The sequence below is a fragment of the Raphanus sativus genome, chromosome 8 (genome assembly GCF_000801105.2).
Source record: "Raphanus sativus cultivar WK10039 chromosome 8, ASM80110v3, whole genome shotgun sequence".
NCBI lineage: Eukaryota > Viridiplantae > Streptophyta > Magnoliopsida > Brassicales > Brassicaceae > Raphanus > Raphanus sativus.
The window spans coordinates 18,529,721-18,554,740 of NC_079518.1; the positions used below are offsets into that span (position 1 = coordinate 18,529,721).

Consider the following 25,020-nt stretch of genomic DNA (forward strand, 5'->3'; position numbering starts at 1 on the left):
GTGAGTTGTGACACCTCCAATCCAATAACCTATACAAGTTGGAGATATAAAATTATATCTAAATTTTAGAGGTTGTCAATTTCCCTAACCTAATTAATATGTTAATGCCTAGTAAATGTACTGTCCACCAAACTTTGTTTGGTGTATCGGTCAGAAAAAGTGACACGGGAAACCGATAAACCAAGTTTCCCAAGAGAAAAGTAGAAAGGCCAAATCAGACAAAGCAGGTGTAACCGGTAATAACCAGTAAACTAAATTCCCCTTTTTCCAGACCCGTTGAAAAACTCCGTCTAAAGTGACGTTACGTTCCGTTCAATATATAAGCAGCTTCTGCACTCAACATCCTCTTTTTTTCCCTTCTTCACTCTTTCTAAGTCTCCTATAAATCTCCCCCTCTTCTCCTTTTTCACGGTGAGGCTTCGTCGGAGAATTATCAAACTTACTCGCCCCTCCGATGATTTTTTCAGTTTATCATCGCCCGCCGGAGGTTCGGTTCCTTTCTCCCTCACAAACAAACTCACTTTGTTTTTCTTTTAATCTGCTTGTTGTTCCTTTTTTTCTTTAATTCCGATTTCCTTTTTTTTTTGTTTCTGTCGCAATGTGCAGTTTTGCTGTGGCAGCTAACGGCAACGTGCATCAAAACAGGAAGACCGCAGATCGCAAGACGTGCGGTTGACCTCATAGAATCGCGTCTTCACAGAGACTGTTGGCCAGAGTATTACGACGGCAAGCTCGGGAGGTACGTAGGGAAGCAGGCTAGGAAGTACCAGACCTGGTCAATAGCTGGTTACTTAGTGGCTAAAATGCTGCTAGAAGACCCCTCACACATCGGTATGATATCTCTCGAAGAAGACAAACTCATGAAACCAGTTATTAAGCGATCTGCGTCTTGGCCGCAACTATGAAAAACCTATCTCGGTCGTCATTCTATTCTGTATTTGGTACGATATTATTTTTGTTCACTTTTTTGGTTGTTGTTGTCTAATAATGTCATTGAAAACTTCTGCCGGAGAAGGGGACAAGAACTTTATTGATTGCTTATTTCTTGCTTTGCAAGTTTAGAAGAGAAAAATGGGGAAAGCTCATTTGCCGTTTTTTATCGACGTTACAATTAGGATTGATCATAATATCTTGACCCGAAATTTAAACCGATCCCGATTCAGAAAATCATAATATGAACTACTGTATATAGAAGTATTCTAACGGGTATGAATGTATATTTGAACCCAATTGAAAAAGTTATTAGAACATAACGGAAACTAAATAAAGTGCTGCTAAAAACAGTATTTCTATAAATCCAAACACATAGAATAGGAGATAAATTGCATCCTTCCATGAGATTCGAGAATCCGGCCCAAAAGCCAATCCATGACATCAGTTTAGCCAAGCGATCTTTTCAAAAAAAAAAACAAGCTTAGCCAAACGTCTCTGGATCAAATGATATAGGCTTTTCTGAAGACTGCTTTATTCGACTTTGTGAGGTAAGTACGTTAGCTCGGTTCAAAAGCCCACCTCTCTCGACCCGAGAAGTAGGACTAGGCCCATTGGGAAGTATCGACAACCTATGGCGAACTGAAGGAGAATTCATCTATAAAAGGGAGAGAGTGAACCGATAAGAAGGGGATCCAAACATTTCACACACACTTGGCAGTTAGAATGACTTACTCTTTCAAATAAGAGGTTCAATTGTACTATTTGAATATCAAATCCACAAGAAACGTGGACACACAATAAACTCAACCATTCACGATTAAGTAGGTAAGTAAGTAAGAAAGCAATAAATAAAGTAAAAAATGGTGAACAAGATAGTTGTTCAGTTAGTTGATTGGGGTCGTAAACAATAAGAATAAATATGCTAGATCTAGGGTTTAGACAATCATGATTATAGAGATTAAAAAGTTAAATTTGCGTGTATGATATTCTAGAACTCGAACTCTAATGTATAGATATCCAACTGTCGCATGTGAGTCTAATAATTATCTAAGTCCACTATTCCAATCTCCTCTATGAAGACGGAGTGACTGTCAATCATTGCTACCTTTCTAGTGTCAATCGACGGTACCTTAGATCGGGTTAATGGTCATATCCGATAAGTTAACTAAATTTCCTAGACCAGCTATAGCATGTATCTAGCAACCTAGCTCAAAAGAATCAATTCAGGTGAAGAACCTACCTTCGTAGTTGTCTACAATCCTAATATCAGAGTTCTAGTTAGCTACACTAGAACAGAAGCAGTAAAAATAATTCTATTGATTGATATATTTATCGCCATAGCAATACTATAGTTTTGGTTAATCTTTCATAACCCTAAATAACCATAAATCTAACAAGGTGAATCTACTCAGACATGACTAACTAGAAAATGATAAATAACTGAATAGAATGCATAAAATAAGAATAAAGTAGAAAAACTGGAGTTCTAATACAAGCTCCGAAGGAGTCTTGGATCTTCTCTCCAAACTATTAAAAACCCTAAAATATTTGCTGCGTATGAAAGAAAGAAGTGTGTGTTGCCTAATACATTCGCAAATCACTTAAATATTAAGTTAAAGACGACAAGGGTAGTCTTGTAAATATGTGGATCTTTAGGCTTAAGTCGGCTAGGAATCAAGTTGGGGGTTTCGCACTTTGTTGTCGATCGACGACGAGAGATGTTTGATGATCGACGATTGTCTCTGGATGTCGACTATGGCTGGTTCCTTGAACAATTACGAGTTTCTTCTATCTTTAGCTCCAAAATGCTCTATTATCACAATATTGCTCCAAAATATACCTGAACCTGTAAAAACTCTAAAAGACTCCAATACATAATAAATAGATTCTAAAGCAACTATATGTCATGGCTGAAAAATGGCTAAATTCATGGGGTATATCACAAGAGTTTACTCATTGTATTCTTGCTGACTTACTTTGCCGGCCAGCTCTCCGAGCAACAACTTCCTTTTCTGTTTATTTCCTTATTTATAAACCGAACACTTTCCAGATCAATAGTAAAATGCCTTTTAACTAACCGACCGACGAGTTAGGTCTTACCATATGAGCTAGGTCTTACCATATGAGCTAGCCCTCAAATTCGAGCAAGATCTAATCTTGCCGAGCAAAAACTGGTTTATGCACTTCGAGGGTTCTTCAACGAATAAGGGTTCAGGATAATTGCAGTCATTGATAGTGTTAATCTTTTACCAACCGCTTGTGTTACACAAAGATCACAGTGTGTTACACACGAGTTCGGAATAAGAAATAAGATAGACGCTTTAGACTTATTCAACAAGTTACGAAAATTGTATACTTGTCTGGAAATACTTTGTCTTTATTGAGATTATGTGATAATGTTTACAACAAATGATTGATCTTTATATAGAGATCGAATCAATACTAAGAAGAGACACACCTCTTCATGAAGAGTTACAACTCTTGTAATAACCGACTAATAACTAACTTATGTAAATGTATTAAGGATAGATTAGATTATATAGTTTAACACTCCTCCTTAATCATATCTCGACTTGACTCCAAGCTGCTTCCTGAGATCTTCAAACCTTGAACCGCCCAATGCCTTTGTGAGAATGTCTGCGAGTTGATCATCCCCTTTGCAATACTCGAGTTCAATAATTCCTTTCTGCTAAACTTCCCTCACGAAATGATACTTGATCTCTATGTGCTTTGTCCTTCTGTGTTGCACTGGATTCTTCCCAATTGCTATTGCTGATTTGTTGTCACATAAGATCGGAATGCCTCCTTCAAACTTCTGACCAAAGTCTTCAAATGGCCTTTGTAACCACACGGCTTGATTTGCTGCTGCACACACGGCTATGTACTCCGCCTCAGCCGTTGATTGTGCCACTGTTTGTTGCTTGCTTGACTGCCAACAGAACATGGCTGAACCAAGAGTAAACACATAACCTGAAGTGCTTTTCTTGTCTTCCTTAGAACCACCCAAGTCGCTGTCCGAGTAGCCTACAAGTCTTGGTTCTTCCACACTTGTAAAGTACACTCCAAAGTCTGAAGTTCCTTTGACATACCTTAACACCCTTTTGGCTTCTTGGTAGTGCTTCATGCGAGGTGATGACATGTACCTTGAGAGATAGGCGCTTGCATACATCACGTCCGGTCTTGATGCACACAAGTACAAAAGCCCTCCAACAATGCTTCTATACTTAGTCGGATCTCCATACTCCTTGTCATCTTCAACTTTTCCTCCTTTCCCTTGTGGTGTAAGTGGATTGCTTACACTCTTGCTGTCTCGCATCCCAAACTTGTCTACAAGTTTGTTTGCATATTTTTCTTGTGAAAGAAATATGCCTCCATCGTCTTGAGTAACTTCCATTCCAAGGAAGTAGTTCAACAATCCAAGATCCACCATCTCGAACTCCTTCTTCATGTTCTCCTTGAATGTGTTGATGATCTGAGTATTGTTTCCTGTGATGATTATATCATCCACATACAAACTCACGATCAACACATCTCCTCCTTGCTTCATGATGTATAAGGCTGCATCATTCATACTCCTCTTGAAACCGTTGTGGAGAAAGTATGAATCTATCCTTCCATACCATGCCCTTGGAGCTTGCTTTAAACCATATAAAGCCTTGTGTAGCCTTAACACCTTGTGTTCCTTCCCATGCGTCACATACCCAGGCGGTTGTGTGACATACACTTCTTCTCTTAACTCCCCATTGAGAAAAGCTGACTTCACATCCATTTGATACAAACGCCACTTCATCTGAGCTGCATATGCGAGTATGGCTCTTATTATATCATGTCTTGAGACAGGGGCAAACGTCTCAAGGTAGTCAACACCATATTCTTGAGAGAATCCTCTAGCAACTAGCCGCGCCTTGTGCTTGATGTGATTGCCATTTGCATCGGTCTTGATCTTGTAGATCCACTTCACACTTATCACATTCTTCTTCTCTGGCTTGTCTACTAGTTCCCATGTCTTGTTCTTCTCTATCATGGCGATTTCCTCATCCATTGCCTTTCTCCATTCCTTCTTACCACACGCTTCATCATAAGTGTATGGTTCTTCCTGTGCATGAAGACAAGCTTCTATTGCTTGAGCCGCCTCATAGAGGTCCACTCTCGGTGCCTTTTCCATGATTTCAATCATGGACTTGAACTTCTTTGGTGGCTCAGACGTTTCTCCATCTTCATCACTAGTATCATGATCATCATTTTGAATGAAAACATGGCTAGAAGTACCTTCGGTTTGTTGAGTAGGCGTTTGAGTGTCTTCCATAGACAATTCCAGTGTCTTCCTGACTTCTTCTTCTTGCCTTTTCCAATCCCACTTCTTGTTTTCTTCAAACTCTACATCTCTTGATACTTCAATCTTCTCATTCTCCAGAATGAAAACTCTATAGCCTTTGGATTGATTGCTATATCCAACAAAGACTCCACGCTTTGCCTTGACGTCTAGCTTCCTCCTCTTTTGATCCGGAATATGTATGTAGCATAAGCTACCAAACATCCTCATGTGTGACACATCTGGCTTGTGTCCACACCACTTCTCTATAGGAGTGACATCATCTTCTATTGCCTTTGATGGTAGACGGTTTTGAAGGTATGAAGCAGTGTATACCGCCTCTGCCCATAACTTGAGAGGTAAATCTTGCTCTGCCAACATCGATCTAGCCATCTCTACCAAGGTCCTATTCATCCTCTCTGCTGCACCATTTTTTGTGGTGAATAAGGCAAGGTAACTTGCTTGTTGATTCCTTCTTCTTCATAGAACCGGTTGAATTCTTGTGAAGTGAACTCACCACCTCCATCTGATCTCAACGTCTTGATGGAACAATCCGATTGCTTCTCTACCATTGCCTTGAACTTCTTGAACAGTGAGAAGGCTTCTGACTTTTGCTTCATGAAGTATACCCAACACATGTGAGTATAATCATCTAAGAATAGCAAAAAGTACATGCTTCCATCAATAGATTGGTGCTGCATCGGCCCACATACATCAGTATGCACAATCTCAAGCTTTTCTCTTGTCTTAGTTTGAGATTCCTTTGGGAAGCTCTTGCGTGATTGCTTTCCAAGCCTACACGCTTCACATGCTTCCTTCTTGACTTTAAACTTTGGTAACCCCTTTACCAAGTCTTTGTCTTGCATTTGTTGCAACCTTTTGTCGCCTACATGACCAAGTCTCTTGTGCCATGTCTCCATCTTGGCTTGCTCACTTGCGCTCATGGCTCCTTCTTCTTGAGCCGATCTCATCCTGATCTTGTAGCTTTTGTGAGTCATTGGGATATCCATTATCCTCCTGCCTTTTGCATCATCTATGATGTATCTCTTCTCTTGGAAGTTCACTCGGTATCCGCTTGAAACAATTTGTGGAACACTCAACAAATTTTTCGCCATACCAGGAACCAAGAACACATTTCTGATGGTCCTCTTGCCACCTTTGGTTATGACAGTGATATCTCCTTTACCGGCTGTCATGACCATACTTCCATTTCCAATTTGTATTGGAACCTTGATACTCCTATCAAGTTTTGAGAAATAATTCTCCTCCTTTGTCATATGATTAGTTGCTCCACTGTCAACTATCCAGACATCTTCCATCACTGTTGTTGCTGCTTCACTCGCACTGAACAACGTGTGGTCTTCATTCAAGTCTTCTTCTTCAAGACTTAGATGTGCTTTCTCCTTTTTCTTTGAGTAGCACTGATTCGCAAAGTGGCCTAACTTACCACAGTTGTAACACTTCTTGTTACTCTTGTGATCCTTCTCTGAATCATCCTTCTTCTGTTTCTTCAGACACTCACTCTCATTGTGGTTGTTCTTCTTGCAGAAACCGCACCACTTCTTGCCTCCACGGCGCTTTGAGTTGTCGTGTGTGACACCAGAATTTTTCTGTTTAGCACGAGCATCGAATGCTTCTTCACTTGTGCTTTCTTCTCTTACAGCCAGCCTTGCTTCATGAGCCTTCAAGATCCCGATCAACTCTGCCATCCTTGTTGAAGTCAAATCGCTTGTTTTCTCCAATACACTGACTATGCTATCGAACTTGGCTGGGAGAGAGATGAGTATCTTTTGTATGAGTTGAACATCGGTCTTCTGCTCTCCATGATAAGTTAATTGATTTGACAAAGCAACCAACTTATCTGTGAAGGTCTTGACGTCTTCATCCTCATTCATCTTCAGATTCTCATACTCCCTTCGCAACGTTTGAAGCCGAATCAAACGAACCTGAGGAGAGCCTTCATACTCTGCCTTCAATGCATCCCACGCCTCTTTGGATGTTGATGCTGCTGCAATCCGTGAGAAGATCTCATCTGATACGGCAGTTTGCAAAATTTGCAAAGCCATCGTATCATTCGTCATCGCTTCTTCTCTAAGCGATCTCTCCTTCGTTGTCTCAGGGGTATCATTCACTTGTGCTGGTGGCACTGCCACGCCTTCTTCAACCACAGACCATAACTTTCTGGTCTTGAGAATGGTTGTCATCTTAATGCTCCAGAAGTTATACTTCTCCCATCGAATATGGGTATAACTTGATTGTGATTTTGCATCGTCATCCTTCTTGATAAATCGTATGCAAAAATCCTCTATTCTCCACGCAAAGTGTTTCTCTCAATAGTGCTTTCTTCTTCGTCCTCTCAAACGTAAAGCTCTGATACCATGTTAATCTTTTACCAACCGCTTGTGTTACACAAAGATCACAGTGTGTTACACACGAGTTCGGAATAAGAAATAAGATAGACGCTTTAGACTTATTCAACAAGTTATGAAAATTGTATACTTGTCTGGAAATACTTTGTCTTTATTGAGATTCTGTGATAATGTTTACAACAAATGATTTATCTTTATATAGAGATCGAATCAATACTAAGAAGAGACACACCTCTTCATGAAGAGTTATGTAAATGTATTAAGGAGAGATTAGATTATATAGTTTAACAGATAGGAAAACCTGTTCAACAATCTTTCAGCTTCGGGTTCATCGCTTCCATTAAAGAATCCGAGTACGAGTCTCTCATCTCGGGCCTCCGTTTGGCAAAGACTCTTAAAGCCAAATGGTTCAGCACCTACTGCGACTCGCATCTCGTCACGAGCCAGACCAATGGAGAAAAATTATGCATATATTATAATTTTCCAGGACCTCGCAAAGCACTTTGAATTCTTCGAACTCATTGAAGTCCCTAGAGGAGAGAAATTATGTGCCGATGCTCTAAGATCAATTCAGACTGTTCCTATCCACCGAGTCGAGAAATCCATTATAAACTTAACTTTGGAGAAGAACCCGATGGTGGCACCCAGTTCCGGGACAGCCAACATGGAGTTAGAATCTCCAGCGTGAGATTTTAGAGATTAGAGAAGGTATTGAGAGATTAAATGAGATTATGAGGAGATTTGTAAAAAGATTATACTAGAATCATGTTTAGGAGATGTTTAAGAGACTTTGAGTTTCATGGTGAACAAGAGAGAGACTAGAGAGAGAATTATTCAATCTCGTTAATTATCATTAAGAGGTGAGGTTACAATTTATATAAGAGGAGACAAGGGCTTTCATAAATCAAAGACACTATACAAAGCATATGAAGTCAAAGGAGTGGAGCGCTTGGTTTGAAATGCTTGGACTTGAGTGGCTACACGCTTTGGCATCTTGACCAGATGCCTTTCTTCACTCCAGCTTGATCCAGCTGTAAACACACATGCCATCTTATCCTCTCAACAGTCATAAGCTAAAGCGGACCAAACCCTCTCTTCCCTTTAGTAACTTTGACCATTCTCTTTTACTTCATTTCCACGGGTGAGTTACCACAGTAACAATAGTGTACAGACTAAGGTAAATCCGTACACTTCACCTTAACTTGCACATCACTGAAATGTGCCCAATGGTCGATCCAAAGTGAAGATGGTCGAGTGGTCCGTACAGCCGTCCGTACTGTCTGTACAGTCAGTACCACTTGCCCTATTTCTGCACCAGCTTCTCATTAGCTCTTCTCTTCATCTAAGACCTCCTAAGCTTACTCTTTACTTATTCACCTCAACTCCTCTTAACTTGTACACCCATTTTAACACTCCCCTCAAGCTTGACCATGTGAAATAAGTCAAGCTTGGAAAGACCATGAGATTTTCCTCATTAAAAGCCTCATCAAAGAAAACCCATTTGGGACAAAACTTTGATGAGGAAAAAAGAGTAAATACCTCATGATCAGGGGAATATTTAATGTGTGAATGATCAATGAGTCCTAACCTGATGTGTATGGACTCCATTGTCTTTTGCCTTGCCGCCTTGGTGAATACATCTGCCAACTGATCTTCACTCCTTGTGTAACATGGCAAGATTACCCCCAAGATTATCATTTCCCTCACCTTGTGGCAGTCTACTTCTATATGTTTCATCCTCTCATGAAACACTGATTTGGTAGCTCTGTGAATGGCCGCTTGATTGTCACAATGCATGGTCATTGGTGTTGCTTGCTCTATCTCCAAGTGCTTTAGATCCCTTTGATCCATACCAACTCGGTTCAAAAGCCCACCTCTCTCGACCCGAGAAGTAGGACTATGCCCATTGGGAAGTATCGACAACCTAGGGCGAACTGAAGGAGGATTCATCTATAAAAGGGAGAGAGTGAACCGATAAGAGGGGATCCAAACATTTCACACACACTTGGCAGTTAGAATGACTTACTCTTTCAAATAAGAGATTCAATTGTAGTATTTGAATATCAAATCCACAAGAAACGTGGACACACAATAAACTCAAGCATTCACGATTAAGTAGGTAAGTAAGTAAGAAAGCAATAAATAAAGTAAAAATGGTGAAAAAGATAGTTGTTCAGTTGGTTGATTGGGGTCGTAAACAATAAGAATTAATATGCTAGATCTAGGGTTTAGACAATCATGATTATAGAGATTAAAAAGCTAAATGTGAGTGTATGATATTCTAGAACTCGAACTCTAATGTATAGATATCCAACTGTCGCATGTGAGTCTAATAATTATCTAAGTCCACTATTCCAATCTCGTCTATGAAGACGGAGTGACTGTCAATCATTGCTACCTTTCTAGTGTAATCGACGGTACCTTAGATCGGGTTAATGGTCATATCCGATAAGTTAACTAAATTTCCTAGACCAGCTATAGCATGTATCTAGCAACCTAGCTCAAAATAATCAATTCAGGTGAAGAACCTACCTTCGTAGTTATCTACAATCCTAATATCAGAGTTCTAGTTAGCTACACTAGAACAGAAGCAGTAAAAACAATTCTATTGATTGATATATTTATCGCCATAGCAATTCTATAGTTTTGGTTAATCCTTCATAACCCTAAATAACCATAAATCTAAAAAGGTGAATCTACTCAGACATGGCTAACTAGAAAATGATAAATAACTGAATAGAATGCATAAAATAAGAATAAAGTAGAAAAACTGGAGTTCTAATACAAGCTCCGAAGGAGTCTTGGATCTTCTCTCCAAACTATTAAAAACCCTAAAATATTTGCTGCGTATGAAAGAAAGAAGTGTGTGTTGCCTAATACATTCGCAAATCACTTAAATATTAAGTTAAAGACGACACGGGTAGTCTTGTAAATATGTGGATCTTTGGGCTTAAGTCGGCTAGGAATCAAGTTGGGGGTTTCGCACTTTGTTGTCGATCGACGACGAGAGATGTTTGACGATCGACGATTGTCTCTGTCTGTCGACTATGGCTGGTTCCTTGAACAATTACGAGTTTCTTCTATCTTTAGCTCCAAAATGCTTTATAATCACAATATTGCTCCAAAATATACATGGACCTGTAAAAACTCTAAAAGACTCCAATACATAATAAATAGATTCTAAAGCAACTATATATCATGGCTGAAAAATGGCTAAATTCATGGGGTATATCACAAGAGTTTACTCATTGTATTCTTTCTGACTTACTTTGCCGGCCAGCTCTCTGAGCAACAACTTCCTTTTCTGTTTATTTCCTTATTTATAAACCGAACACTTTCCAGATCAATAGTAAAATGCCTTTTAACTAACCGACCGACGAGTTAGGTCTTACCATACGAGCTAGCCCTCGAATTCGAGCAAGATCTAATCTTGCCGAGCAAAAAACTGGTTTATGCACTTCGAGGGTTCTTCAACGAATAAGGGTTCAGGATAATTGCAGTCATTGATAGGAGAACCTATTCAGCAATCTTTCAGCTTCGGGTTCATCACTTCCATTAAAGATTCCGAGTACGAGTCTCTCATCTCGGGCCTCCGTTTGGCAAAGACTCTTAAAGCCAAATGGCTCAGCACCTACTGCGACTCGCAGCTCGTCACGAGCCAGACCAATGGAGAAAAATTATGCATATATTATAATTTTCCAGGACCTCGCAAAGCACTTTGAATTCTTCGAACTCACTAAAGTCCCTAGAGGAGAGAAATTATGTGTCGATGCTCTAAGATCAATTCAGTCTGTTCCTATCCACCGAGTCGAGAAATCCATTATAAACTTAACTTTGGAGAAGAACCCGATGGTGGCACCCAGTTCCGGGACAGCCAACATGGAGTTAGAATCTCCAGCGTGAGATTTTAGAGATTAGAGAAGGTATTGAGAGATTAAAGGGGATTATGAGGAGATTTGTAAAAAGATTATACTAGAATCATGTTTAGGAGATGTTTAAGAGACTTTGAGTTTCATGGTGAACAAGAGAGAGACTAGAGAGAGAATTATTCAATCTCGTTAATTATCATTAAGAGGTGAGGTTACAATTTATATAAGAGGAGATAAGGGCTTTCATAAATCAAAGACACTATACAAAGCATATGAAGTCAAAGGAGTGGAGCGCTTGGTTTGAAATGCTTGGACTTGAGTGGCTACACGCTTTGGCATCTTGACCAGATGTCTTTCTTCACTCCAGCTTGATCCAGCTGTAAACACACATGCCATCTTATCCTCTCACCAGTCATAAGCAAAAGCGGACTAAACCCTCTCTTCCCTTTAGTAACTTCGACCATTCTCTTTTACTTCCTTCCCACGGGTGAGTTACCACAGTAACAATAGTGTACAGACTAAGGTAAATCCGTACATTTCACCTTAACTTGCACATCACTGAAATGTGCCCAATGGTCGATCCAAAGTGAAGATGGTCGAGTGGTCCGTACAGCCGTCCGTACTGTCCGTACAGCCGTCCGTACTGTCCGTACAGTCAGTACCACTTGCCCTATTTCTGCACCAGCTTCTCATTAGCTCTTCTCTTCATCTAAGACCTCCTAAGCTTACTCTTTACTTATTCACTTTAATTCCTCTTAACTTGTACACCCATTTTAACACTCCCCTCAAGCTTGACCATGTGAAATAAGTCAAGCTTGGAAGGACCATGAGATCTTCCTCATTAAAAGCCTCATCAAAGAAAACCCATTTGGGCCAAAACCTTGATGAGGAAAAAAGAGTAAATACCTCATGATCAGGGGAATATTTAATGGGTGAAAGATCAATGAGTCCTAACCTGATGTGTATGGACTCCATTGTCTTTTGCCTTGCCGCCTTGATGAATACATCTGCCAACTGATCTTCACTCCTTGTGTAACATGGCAAGATTACCCCCAAGATTATCATTTGCCTCACCTTGTGGCAGTCTACTTCTATATGTTTCATCCTCTCATGAAACACTGATTTGGTAGCTCTGTGAATGACCGCTTGATTGTCACAATGCATGGTCATTGGTGTTGCTTGCTCTATCTCCAAGTGCTTTAGATCCCTTTGATCCATACCAACTCGTTGGTGAGCTTTAGCATAGCTCTATACTCAGCTTCAGCACTAGAGCATGAAACCACATTTTGCTTCTTGCTCTTCCAAGTAACCATGTTTCCTCCAATGAATGTGCAATAGCCGGTTGTAGATCTTCTTTCTGCTCTATCACCAGCCCAATCAGCATCACAATACCCCACAACTTTAGTGCTTCCATTACAGCCCATCCATATACCAAGACCTTGAGTTCCATTCCGATACATGAGAACTCTTTCCACCATCTGCCAGTTATGCTCCTTTGGCACTTGCATATGCTGGATCACTTGATTCACAGCAAAGCATATATCTGGCCGAGTGATAGTAAGGTAGATTAGCTTCCCTACTAGCTTCCTATACAGCTTGGGATCATGGAATGGTTTGCTGTCTTCTATCTCCCTCTCACGTGGAACCTTGTACCTATCCTCCATGGATATATTGGCTGTTCTTCCTCTATATGCACCAGCATCCTTCAAAAGATCCAATGCATACTTCCTTCGTGAGATAAACAACCCCTCCTTGGATCTACACAGCTCAATCCCAAGGAAGTACTTCATCTCTCCCAAGTCCTTTATGTCAAACACAGATTTCAGAAACTCTTTGGCGGTTTGAATCCCCTCCTTATCACTGCCCGTGATGATGATATCATCCACATACACAAAAAGAACAATGATGCCTGATGGTGTAGTGAGAGTGAAGAGAGTTTGATCAAGCTCGGACTTCCTAAACCCTCTCCCATTCAAGGCTGTGCTCAGCTTGTTCTACCATGCTCTCTGAGATTGCTTCAATACATAGATAGATTTCTTCAGCCTAAGAATATTTCCTGGTTTCACCATCCCTTCAAGACCCGGAGGTGGAAGCATATAGACTTCATCTTCTAGCTCTCCTTGAAGGAAAGCATTCTTCACATCAATTTGCCATAGATTCCACCCAAAGTTAGTTGCAACTGATAAGACAATCCGGATAGTATGGAGCTTTACAACTAGAGCAGAAGTATCAATGTAGTCCTCTCCATAGGTTTGTGTGAAGCCCCTAGCAACCAGCCTTGTCTTAAGCCTATCTATCTTCCCATTTGGAAGATACTTGATGGTGAATATCCACTTGCATGACACAACTCTCTTTCCCTTTGGAAGTTCACTCTCATACCACGTATCATTTCTAATCATAGCATCAGCCTCATCATTGACTGAATCTCTCCACTAGTGAATCAGCATTACCTCTTCATAACTTCTAGGCACATAGCTCTCATCAAGTCTGACCATAAATGCATAGTGTTCTTCCGGATACTCAGCAAATGAGCACACAGCTTGAGAAGGATGCTCCACAGCATGGGCATTGTAGTACACTCTCGTGTTACCCAGTTGGAAGCATCCTTCTTCACCCGTATGCTTCTTCTCAAGGGAACCACCACAGCTTCCTCAACAGCTTCATCTTGTATCTGACTCTCTTCACTAGCTTCCTGACATTCATTCTGATCTCTTCTTCTTGAATCATCTCCCCTTTGGACAGGAGAATCTAAGCTTTGATCTCCTTGACTTCCAGCCTCATCCGAGCCTTGATCTTCAAGATCTTCAGCTTCTGATTCACTTCCCACCTCATGTTCAAAGTGGGATGGTTCTTCAGCTTCAACACGAGTAGCCTCTTGATGCATGCTCTGATCTTGGGAAACTCCAATCCCAAGCCCTTGTAGAATGTTTATCAAACTAGCAGCCTTATCAGATGGTTGAGATAGATCCTCAAGTTCTTCCCAATTCTTTCCATCATAATACCCCTTATCTTCAAAGAATCTCACATCCCGAGACACCAAGACTCTTCTAGTATCAGGATCAAAGCATTTGTATCCTTTTTGAGATGTAGAGTACCCACTGAGCATAGCCTTGGTGCTCTTTGCTTCTAGCTTGTTTCTCATCTCTCCTGGTACCAGGACATAGCAAACACATCCAAATATCCTCAAATGCCCCAGAACCGGCTTATTCTTGTTTAGAACCTCAAATGGAGACTGATCAGCCAGTATCTTGGTTGGTATCCTGTTGATCAGGTAACAAGCAGACATCACAACATCACTCCAATATCTTTTAGGCACGCTCGTATGGAACATCATCGACCTTGCCACCTCCGTGAGGTGTCTGTTCTTCCTTTCAGCCACTCCATTCTGCTGAGGAGTGTAAAGACAGCTCATCTGATGAAGAATCCCATGTCTAGCAAGATGATCCTTGAATGCATGACCCGTATACTCTCCACCATTATCAGACCTGAAAATCTTAATCTTGGCATGATAGTGGTTAGTAACCTAGCTTTGATTTTTTTTAAATGCATCAAGAACTCTATCCTTTGTTTTAATGAGTGTTAACCAGGTGTATGTAGATTTTTCATCAATGAATATAATACTTGTAATTATCCCTAGATAAGCATGAAGCAGTCTACACATCAGAATGAATCAAACCAAAAAAATTCTCATAAACAGTAGAAAATCTTTGAAACACTCTCACAATGTTTACCCAAAATACAAGCCTCACAATCATTATTTTTAAACATGACACCTGGTAACATTATGCTTAAAGCCCTAACATGTGGATGTCCTAGCGTAGAATGCCACAAAGCATCCTTACAATAAGAAACAGAGCTAAACGAGAAACAAGAATTAGAAATAGGAGCAAGATCTTCAAGCATGTAAATATCTCCCTTAATTGCTCTTTGTCCAATCAACTTACTGCTTTTAATATCCTGAAACTTCACATCATTAGGACTAAAGATAACATTGCATTGAAGATCAGTAGTGCATTTCTTAACAAATAAGAGATTAGAAGTAAACTCAGTCTTGAAAAATGCTTTAGCTCTTCTCTTCATCTAAGACCTCTTAAGCTTCCTCTTTACTTATTCACCTCAAATCCTCTTAACTTGTACATACATTTAAACACAGCGGACAACCATGAACAGCCAGACACCGAGCAATCAATTCCGGATGGGAGAATACAGTTCATCATGTATATTGACTGATATTGCTGATGGAAAGCTACCTCCCAAGAAGTGGGAAGCTCACCGACTAAAAACGTGATGTGCACATTACGTTGTAATGGATGCAGATCTTTACCAATGGACTTCAAAAAGTCATTCTCAAATGTATCCACGGCGACAAAACCAAACTGTTATGACAGAAACACACGAAAGTGCAGCAGACAATCACTCGGGCAGCCGAGAACTGGCCCCAAAAGTCAAAAGTCTTGGATTTTATTGGTCAATCTTCATTGTAGACTATGAATCCTACGCTCCCGATGCAACATGTGTCAGCGACATGAGTCAAATATCCATTGTCCGTTCGATCTAATGCAAAAAATGACATCACCGTACCCGTTCATGCGTTGTTCATAGATATTATCGGTCATATGCCAAGTTCTCGGCAACGACGCTTTGTGCTAGGTATGACTGATTTCATCACAAGTGGGTGGAGGCAGAGGCATTCACTCAAGTCACCGACAAAGAGGTTCAAAGATTCGTTTGGAAAAATACAATAGGTCAGAACGAGCTTCCTTACGATATCGTAACCGACGATGGGTCGCAGTTCACCTCTAACAATTTTTGGGGGTTCTGCGACAAATGAAGAACCAGACTCAGAACATCAACCCCAAGATATCCGCAATGCAACAGACAGGCCGAGGCAACGAACAAAATAATCATCGATGGTATGAAGTAATGCCCCGACCTTAAGAAATGTTGATGATCTGAGGTGCGACCAAAACAACCCCTTTCTCGCTGGCTTATGGAGTCAAAGTAATGACACATTCCAAAGTCAATGTGACGATCCTACACCGAGATACAATTCCAAACAATATCGACGCTCTCGACGAAATACAGGAACAATGCAACCAAGATTTACCGCGAATCCAAAACTACCAGCACCAAATCGAGAGTTACTACAACAAAAATGTCAGATCAAAATCACTCAAGCTCGGCAACCTTGTGCTGCAAGGTGTTCGAAAACACCAAGGAATGGAAAGCATGCAATATCGGAACCAACTTGGAATGTCCCTACAAGATCATCCAAGTCATCAAACCGGGCATCTACTAACCCGAAACATCGAACAGCCAGACCATCATGAGGTCATGGAACTCCATGAACCTCAAGCGATACTATGTCGAAAGGAAATTCTGCACACGAGTAATTGGCTCATCTTCACTTTTACTTGGGTCGATAAGTGAGTAAATGATTTACGATCACTTTTACTTGGTAAAAAAAACCAAGTAGATGAGCCCCAAGCCTCTAGTCGACTAAAAGGAACTACGAATGGCTTAATCCTCCTCGAGGGTCCATCTATGAGAAAAAAAAACAAACACTCAGAAATTTTCTGAGTATATTATCCGCCGAACAACAGATTAACAAGCAACTAACTTGTTACATTCGTTCCAACAAATGCTGAACAGTCAAATTCAGTGATTGTAAAGTTAGCACGGCTTGCCGATATCTACACCCCTCTGAAACGGAAAAACCCTGGCAGCGGATAGTCTACAGATACTCGTGTCCAAACAGCGACTGTCCTGATCAGACATGTAATTATGGAATTCCATGAGTCACAGACTTCAAGTAGCCTTGTCAGGCACTATCGGCAGACTAACGTAGCGATGAATTTGAACTTTTTGGCAATATCAAGGAATAGTTTGGCCGAAAAAAACTTATCAATATTACATTTAAACTAAGAAATGTTATCTCGCTTAACACCCAATTGAATGAAATTCTAGTTATGTAGCCTTACTTGTCAATTGCTTCTAAGTATAGCTCTCGACCAACAGCTTACGAGACAATTTCAAACTAAACCACAACATTTCAGACCTTTAATATTCTTTGGCACTTCGATTAATTCAGAATCTAAAAGTCTACTGAATACCAGCTCTCCAAATTACTTCAAGCCGAACAAATCAATATTTCAACGCTTAAATGATTTTCGCGAAACCTATCATGCAAAGATAAGGTAATACAAAAATAAAGTCACGTTTAAAGCCGAGAAATGTTAAACATTACAACAGTTGAAAGGATCACGGGCCCTGAAAGAAAAAAAAAAGACAAAAAGAACAAAAGCCCTTTCGAAAATCTCCACAACCTGATCTTGGCCAGCCGCCGAAGGATCTTCAGCCTCTTCGGTTTTCTCCTTGGGCTGACCTTCAGTCTCCGCCGTTCCCATCTCAAATTTTTCAACTTGGTCCCCAACTTCACCATTAAGAACCGCATGATGTTTCCCGATCACCTTCCTCTACCTCCATACGCTCTCCTATTGACCCATCGATCTGTGGCTATGACGGACCTTGCATCCGAGTCTCACTATCAGTATCGAGCCTTGGCTCCTCTACCCGGTTTTCTAGATGGACCAGATCTCAAATATGGAAGCTGCCTTTTTGAATCCCTAACCCTAAACGAGCTTTTAAACCCTAAACGAGCTTTTAAACCCTAAACCCTAAACCCGAACATGGAAGTACCTCTCTCTCTCTGATTTTTTTTTTTGATTTTGGTACATGAAGGTGGGTTGTGAGCATAGTTGGTGGTTGTCGTGAGCTTGAAGACAGAGGAGTTACGTCCTGGTGGTGTTGCTAATTGCCTCTGCTGATCGGAGAGTGAAGACCAAGAAGATACGACATTATGCAGCGGATGATGATGATGACGTGATGCGGCAGATATGATGAAGATATTTAGGTTTGTATTTAGGTTTTTCTGCTTTGGTTTAGTGTTTTTCTTACCTCTGTTTAGTTTTTTTTTGCTTTAGTTTAGTTTGGATTTATTTTTTCTTTTAATTTATTAATAATTTTTTTCTATTTTTTATAAAGAATATATTTTTAAAAATTTACATTTATTTAATTGTAATTATAATATTAAAAATAACAATTAACATATGTATCTATAATTATGTAAATAATAGCACAAATAAACGCTACTATAGAATATTTAATTGCATGCAAAAAACGTTATTGTATATCGCAATACAACAACAGTGCAAAAACTGCTATTTAAAGTATATGTTTAGATAGCGTTATCCGGCCGCTAAAAAGTAATTTTTAGTGCCAGATGGGCTATATGCAACTTCGATGCCCAAAAAATTGCGAATGATACCCAAATCTTTCATCCAAAAATAGGAACACAAGTACTCCTTAAAGTGATCAATGACCGGCTTTGAATTTCCAGTGATGATTTGATCATCATTGTATACTAGGACATGTCTACGATCAGTACCATGTTCGTAGATAAATAGCAAGAAATGCTTTCCATTCTTCTGAAAATCATAGTTGCCTAAGGTTGTTTCAAGTTTTGCACACCAGCGTCGAGGTGCTTGTTTAATCCATATAAAGATTTGCGAAGGCGACATACCTTTATCTTATCATCAGTACAAAAGTCTGGAGGGAACTGCATATTACACCTCTTCATCAAGATCACCATGAAGAAAAGCATTGTGAACATCATTTGGAAAAACCACCCAATCAAGTGAGACTGTTTATTGAAGGAATGTTCTAACAGTGACCATTTTGGCTATCAGTGCAAACGTTCCAGTATAGTCAATGATTTCTATTTGATGGTACAAGTTGCGCTTTGTGGCTCTCTAGTGTGCCGTCTGCATTGTATTCAATCTAAACACCTAATGACAGTCTGCATTGTATTCAATCTAAACACCTAATGACAGCTAAGGCTTTCTTTCATGGTGGTAAAGTCTCATATGTCCAAGTTTCTCTGTCTTCTAGAAGTATGATTTAATCTGTAACAGCATCCCTCCAAAGCTTATTTTCAGTGGCATCCTTATTGTGGAGTGTCTAGGTTCGACTCTAGAAGTGATGGCCATAAGATAATACAGATACTTATAAAAAAATTGAGCACTTATGTAATTATCAATTGGATATGTTGTTGAGGAAGGATATGGCTGATGGAGCAGTGTAGTGATGTAGTTAGCAAAGAACATTATCTTAGAGGGATATAATAAATTGTATCGAGACTAATGGTTATACACACCATTATTTCAAAGGAGAGTGTTGCAGAGAAGATCTCACATTGGAGTATAAAAAAGACTTAAGTCATATATAAGAGACATGGACAATTTACTTACCACAAATTAGTTTTAAGTTGGAAGTTTAGAAAACTTATCAGATGCAAAGCTATACAAACAAAAACATGTACGAACATTGAAATTTGCTTGACTAAAAATCTAGGGTGTTTTTCAAGACTAACCTAAGAATTCAAGTCAATTGCAAAACCAACCCTTTTTTCTCATTACTATTAATCAATGAATTTTCCAAACCATCCTTATGTTTTCGAAATATTTACAAAACTGCCATTATTATTTATTTTTTAATATTTTCGAAAATGAGGAAAAACCTATTACACCCTAAGCATTTCTTCTTATTTACAACAATACCATCATCATCAATTTTGCAACCACCATTAAACCACCATGTTTGAGCTCATAAAATCTTAATAACTCAATTTTAACCACTTTTTCTCTTCTCTAACTCAACAAATCTTTCATTTCCTCTACATTTCTATCTAAAAAACTCTCACAACTTTCATTTTCATTTCACAAATTTCACATTTTCGAGTTTCTTCATTAGTAAATCGTCAAAGATGCTTCCTTTTGCTCAGTTTATGAGTTTGGAAGGTTGAAAAGGTCGGAATCGAGGTTCACACCGGAAAAAGGTAACTGTTTACATGGTTTTCACCACTTTTTTAGTCTGTGTCGCGATGGTAGACTGCTTTATATGTCTACACCAATGTGTAGACGTACGATTCAGTCATTTGTCAACGAACAAGTCAGTTTCGCAATTGACTTCTTTAACTTTTTTTTGTAACGCAGACTTCCCCAGCAGTCTACATCCTTACCTTTGACTACAAGAACAAAAATCTACGTAGACCTACCAAGACGGCTACGTAAAAGAGGTTAGTTTTACATTTGACCAAACTTTTGACTTTCTTAAGTAGACTTCAAAGGAAGTCTACGAAATGTAGGTTGCCAAAGAAGTCTACTTAAGGTCAGTTTTGCATTTGACCAAAACATTGACTTCGTTGAATATGTTAGTTTTGTATTTGACTAAAATGTTTTTAAATAAAATAAATATTTTTTAAAATGTAGACTTCCAATGCAGTCTTCGCATTTTTCACAAAAAGATATAGACTGTTCGTGAAGTCTACATATTTATTTTAGTCAAATGCAAAACCAACCCATGGGTTTTGAAGTTAGACCTTATGCGAAGTCTACGAATCTGTAGACGTGCATTTTAATCTACACATAGAAAGTCAAACAATGGTCAATTGCAAAACTAACCTTTTTCAAAAAAATTGAAACATGTAGACTACATATGAAATCTACCTTCAAAAGTCAAAACTTGGGTGAATTCTGGTCAATAATAAAAACTAACCTTTTTAATGTGGTAGACTAAAACGGAAGTCTAAATGTATAAAGTCAAAACTTGGATGAGTTTCTGGTCAAATAAAAAAAGTAACCCGTAAAATTTTCAATTGCAAAAACTAACCCAAAAATTAGACCTATTTGACCGTCTACAAATGTAAACTGACACAAACGTCTACATTGTCGTAGACTGATTGAAAAGTCTACGTAGGAAAATGAATTAAAACTGAATTTATGTATTATTCATAAAGTTTATTCTAGATTTTTTTGTTTGAAAGTGTGTGTTAGTTAATCCTAATAGGTTTGAGTGATTTTGAAAAGAAAAATTATTGTAGTTATGAAATTATAATACTTTTGATTTCACAATGTTGTTAGGTGTTAACTGTAGACATAATTGTAAGTCTACATTAATATTTATTCGCTAATTGTGTGAATTTATATTTTTTTGCAGGAAATGACTCAATTACCAGCCGTATACGGAGAATGGGTGGAGAAAAGCTCATTATGGGAGTTTGTGGTCAATAAAGAAAAGGGAGGGAGAATGTTCCCTTTGAAAGATGGTTGTACACATGTTGAACTTCTTCAAATGGTACAAGAAGATTATGATCCAGACAAGAAAATCGAGAAGGTGGTGCTAACTTATTCTTTACCAGACGTCATTTTACAGCAAATGGCTCTGGATACTTCTCCTATGCATGTCATGAATGATAGACAAGTGCAGAATTTGATCGAGTTGTCTAATACACACTTTGTAGCCTTTGTGTATCAAGCCAGAGCCAAAGAGAAGCTGGAGATGGTGACGATGCTGATGTGTCTGACTATGAAGATGCTGATGAAGATAGTGATGCTGCTGACTATGTTCAAGAAACTGGTGATGTTGCTGTTGATGTTGACGATGGTGTAAACCCGCGGTTTCAAACCGCAGAATAATTTTTCGAAACAATCTAAATTTATTTGATATAAATTTGTATTTTTTTATTGTATCTACATTTGGATGTTATAAATGAAACATAATATTGAGTTCCATAGCTAATTATGGAACGTATTATTGCTGAAGATAAGTATCAACGTATTGTTGCTGAAGCCTTACCGGGTTGGAGTTCCATAGCTAATTATGAGCATCATCGGCTTGGAAGGATTTGGTTCTGTTGGTCTGATCAGGTGACAGTCACTCTACTCAACAAAAGTAGTCAGATTATTTCCTGTGCCGTTCAAAACCCTGTCACTGGGGAGCAGTTTATTTGTTCGGCAATCTATGCATCTAATTATATTGGGGATAGGCAATCACTTTGGACTGAAACTCGTGCAACCCAAGGGGCTTATAGCCATCTAAGCATGCCATGGATTTTGATTGGAGATTATAATGTCACCCTTTCGTCTCAGGAGCATTCTCGCGCTGCAGATTATTTAGCTGACCAAACAGGAATGAGGCATTTTCAGGATCTGGTGGCAGATTGTGGCTTATCTGATCTTTCAGCAACGGGTGCACTTTTTACCTGGTGGAATAAGCAGGAGGGGGACCCAATAGGTAAAAAACTGGACTGTGCTCTGGTTAATGGAGATTGGCTACGGTGTTTCCCACATTCTCACGCTCATTTTGAGGCTGGTGGTATCTCGGATCATGCGAGGTGTTATGTTCGTATAGCTGAGCGGTCTTCTGGAAATAGAAAGCCATTCCGGTTTTTTAATTACCTTGCAGATCATAATCAGTTCCTTCCAACGGTGCAGAAGGTATGGGACCAGAGTCCTCCTTTGTTCTATTCTCGTACTGCCCTCCAGATGTTCCATAAGAAGCTCAAGCTTCTAAAGTATGATCTCTGGGCCTTGAACCGAACCCAGTATGGCGATATATCTACAAAAACTCGAGAAGCCTATGCAGTATTGTGTGACAAACAGAATGAGGCACTTCTAAATCCCTGAGATGAGGCTTTCAGAGGTGCAGCTGAAGTATTAGATCGATGGAATCACCTGGCAGTAATAGAGGAGAAGCTGTACAAGAAAAAATAGTATTATAATTAATGTTAATTAAAAATTTATCATAAAAATAGAAAATAAAAAATGTTATGTTAAATTTTATCATTATAGCCTATGTTATATTAGAATAGAGGTGCTCTATGAATTAAGTATGAAAAATATAATAAATTGCTAGATTTACCTATTTTTAAAAACTTCATTATAGCCTATGTTATATTAGAATAGAGGTGCTCTATGAATTAAGTATGAAAAACATATAATAAATTGCTAGATTAACCTATTTAGAAAAATCATTTAAATAAATTACCATATACTCTATTAGTTTAGAGTCCATTTAATTTTTACCGTGATATGTTTTTAATTTGGACTTAAACATGTTGTGACTAAATATAAAAATACACTAGATGTACAACTTTATATGGTAACTGATATATTTAAATTAAACCAATTATTGTTTGAATTAATATTTTAATAACAAACAAATTTTTAAATCTGAACCAAACCGTTAATATGAGAGAAATTGAACTTATTAAAATACCATCAAATAAACAGATCGGTTGTTGTTGCATCCACATTTTGAGACCTATATGTTAAGACTGATTAATATGGTCAACTTCCATGGATTGATTATGAACTCAAAAATCAAGATCTATAAATTGTTGCGACCAATTATAGGAGCGTTTGACTTGTGGTCTATTTTTTATGAACACCATATGATATGTAGTAGTTTTAGATTACAAGATAACATCGAATTCTTCTTATCAAACATGTTGTATATTTTATACCCAAATCTCTATTATATTCCTAAACACAACATCAGCGGAACACTAGATCATATGTTCATAAGAAGATATCACATGCTATAAAATACGGATTTCAAAAAAATCATGCTATATAGTTTTAGATCAATTTCATGTATTTGAAATTCAAAATCTATTACATAAAATATATAATATATCTTTGAAACACATATATCCCTAAATCTGTGAATTTTTTAATTTTAAATTATCAGCTTCCATTGATACTCAATATTTGATGTTAGTAACAATATCAAAGATAGTATATTGCAATATTTCAAATTTATGCTATAATCACGGGTTGTAATGAATATTAAATAATTTGGATAATATCTTATATTTTTGAAATTTTGTGGTTCTACCAAACTAAGACTACTATTATGTACTTAATACATAACAAACAGTATATACTTTTTAATATAAATTTATAACTATAAATAAAAGTAATCCGCGCAAGCACACAGATCACTATAAATAAAATATAATTACAAAATTAGATGACCTAAACCAAATCAAAATAATAAAAAATCAAATCATACTCAAATTCATAAATAACTAAACTATTATTATATTTCTTGAACTAAAAGCCAAAACCCATAACTAAACCGCAACCAAATCCAAAAATACAATCTAAGGAACCAAATTTTATAAAATATCATCAAACTATAAAACTTTAATTTAACAGTTATAAAATACAAGTATAAATAAGCCCGCACAACTGTGCGGGTCAGAATCTAGTAATATTATTAATTCTCTCTCTTTAGAGGACATCAGAAAAAAAAATCGTTGCGGAGAATCCAAGACCAGCTGAAAACATAGTTAGATACAGCGTAACTCCAGCGTCGTCGGAGGTGTCCCGTGTTGAGACCAGAAGTCTGCAAATAAATGTGTTCAACGTTTCTTTATGGTTGCACAAGTCACAAGGTGTTATGACATGGCGTCATCTTATTGGTTGGAAATATTAATTACGATTTGACAAGAGATAATGATTGAAGCTTAGAGATAATGATGAATCAGAAGATTTGGACTTATCAAGATTAAAACAAGATTGGTTTGAAGGGTAAAAGGGATGGAGCTTTGCAAGTTTGTCTTCTGCAGTTTTTGGGAGTGCAGAGAGAAAACAGTACTGTGTCGAAGTTGAACAAGGTTTTGGGTGTTGAA

At 38.4% G+C, this 25,020-nt stretch overlaps 1 protein-coding gene across 1 annotated transcript in view; it reads left to right on the top strand.

Moving 5' to 3' along the window:
* Window positions 1-361: 361 nt before the first annotated feature.
* LOC108823150 (alkaline/neutral invertase CINV1) overlaps window positions 362-25,020 on the top strand; it is a 53,753-nt gene continuing 29,094 nt past the window's right edge. Inside the window, exon 1 of the mRNA XM_056992408.1 lies at window positions 362-487. Within this exon, the coding sequence (XP_056848388.1) occupies window positions 455-487 (33 nt within the window). The 5' untranslated portion in view covers window positions 362-454. The remainder of the gene's footprint in view (window positions 488-25,020) is intronic.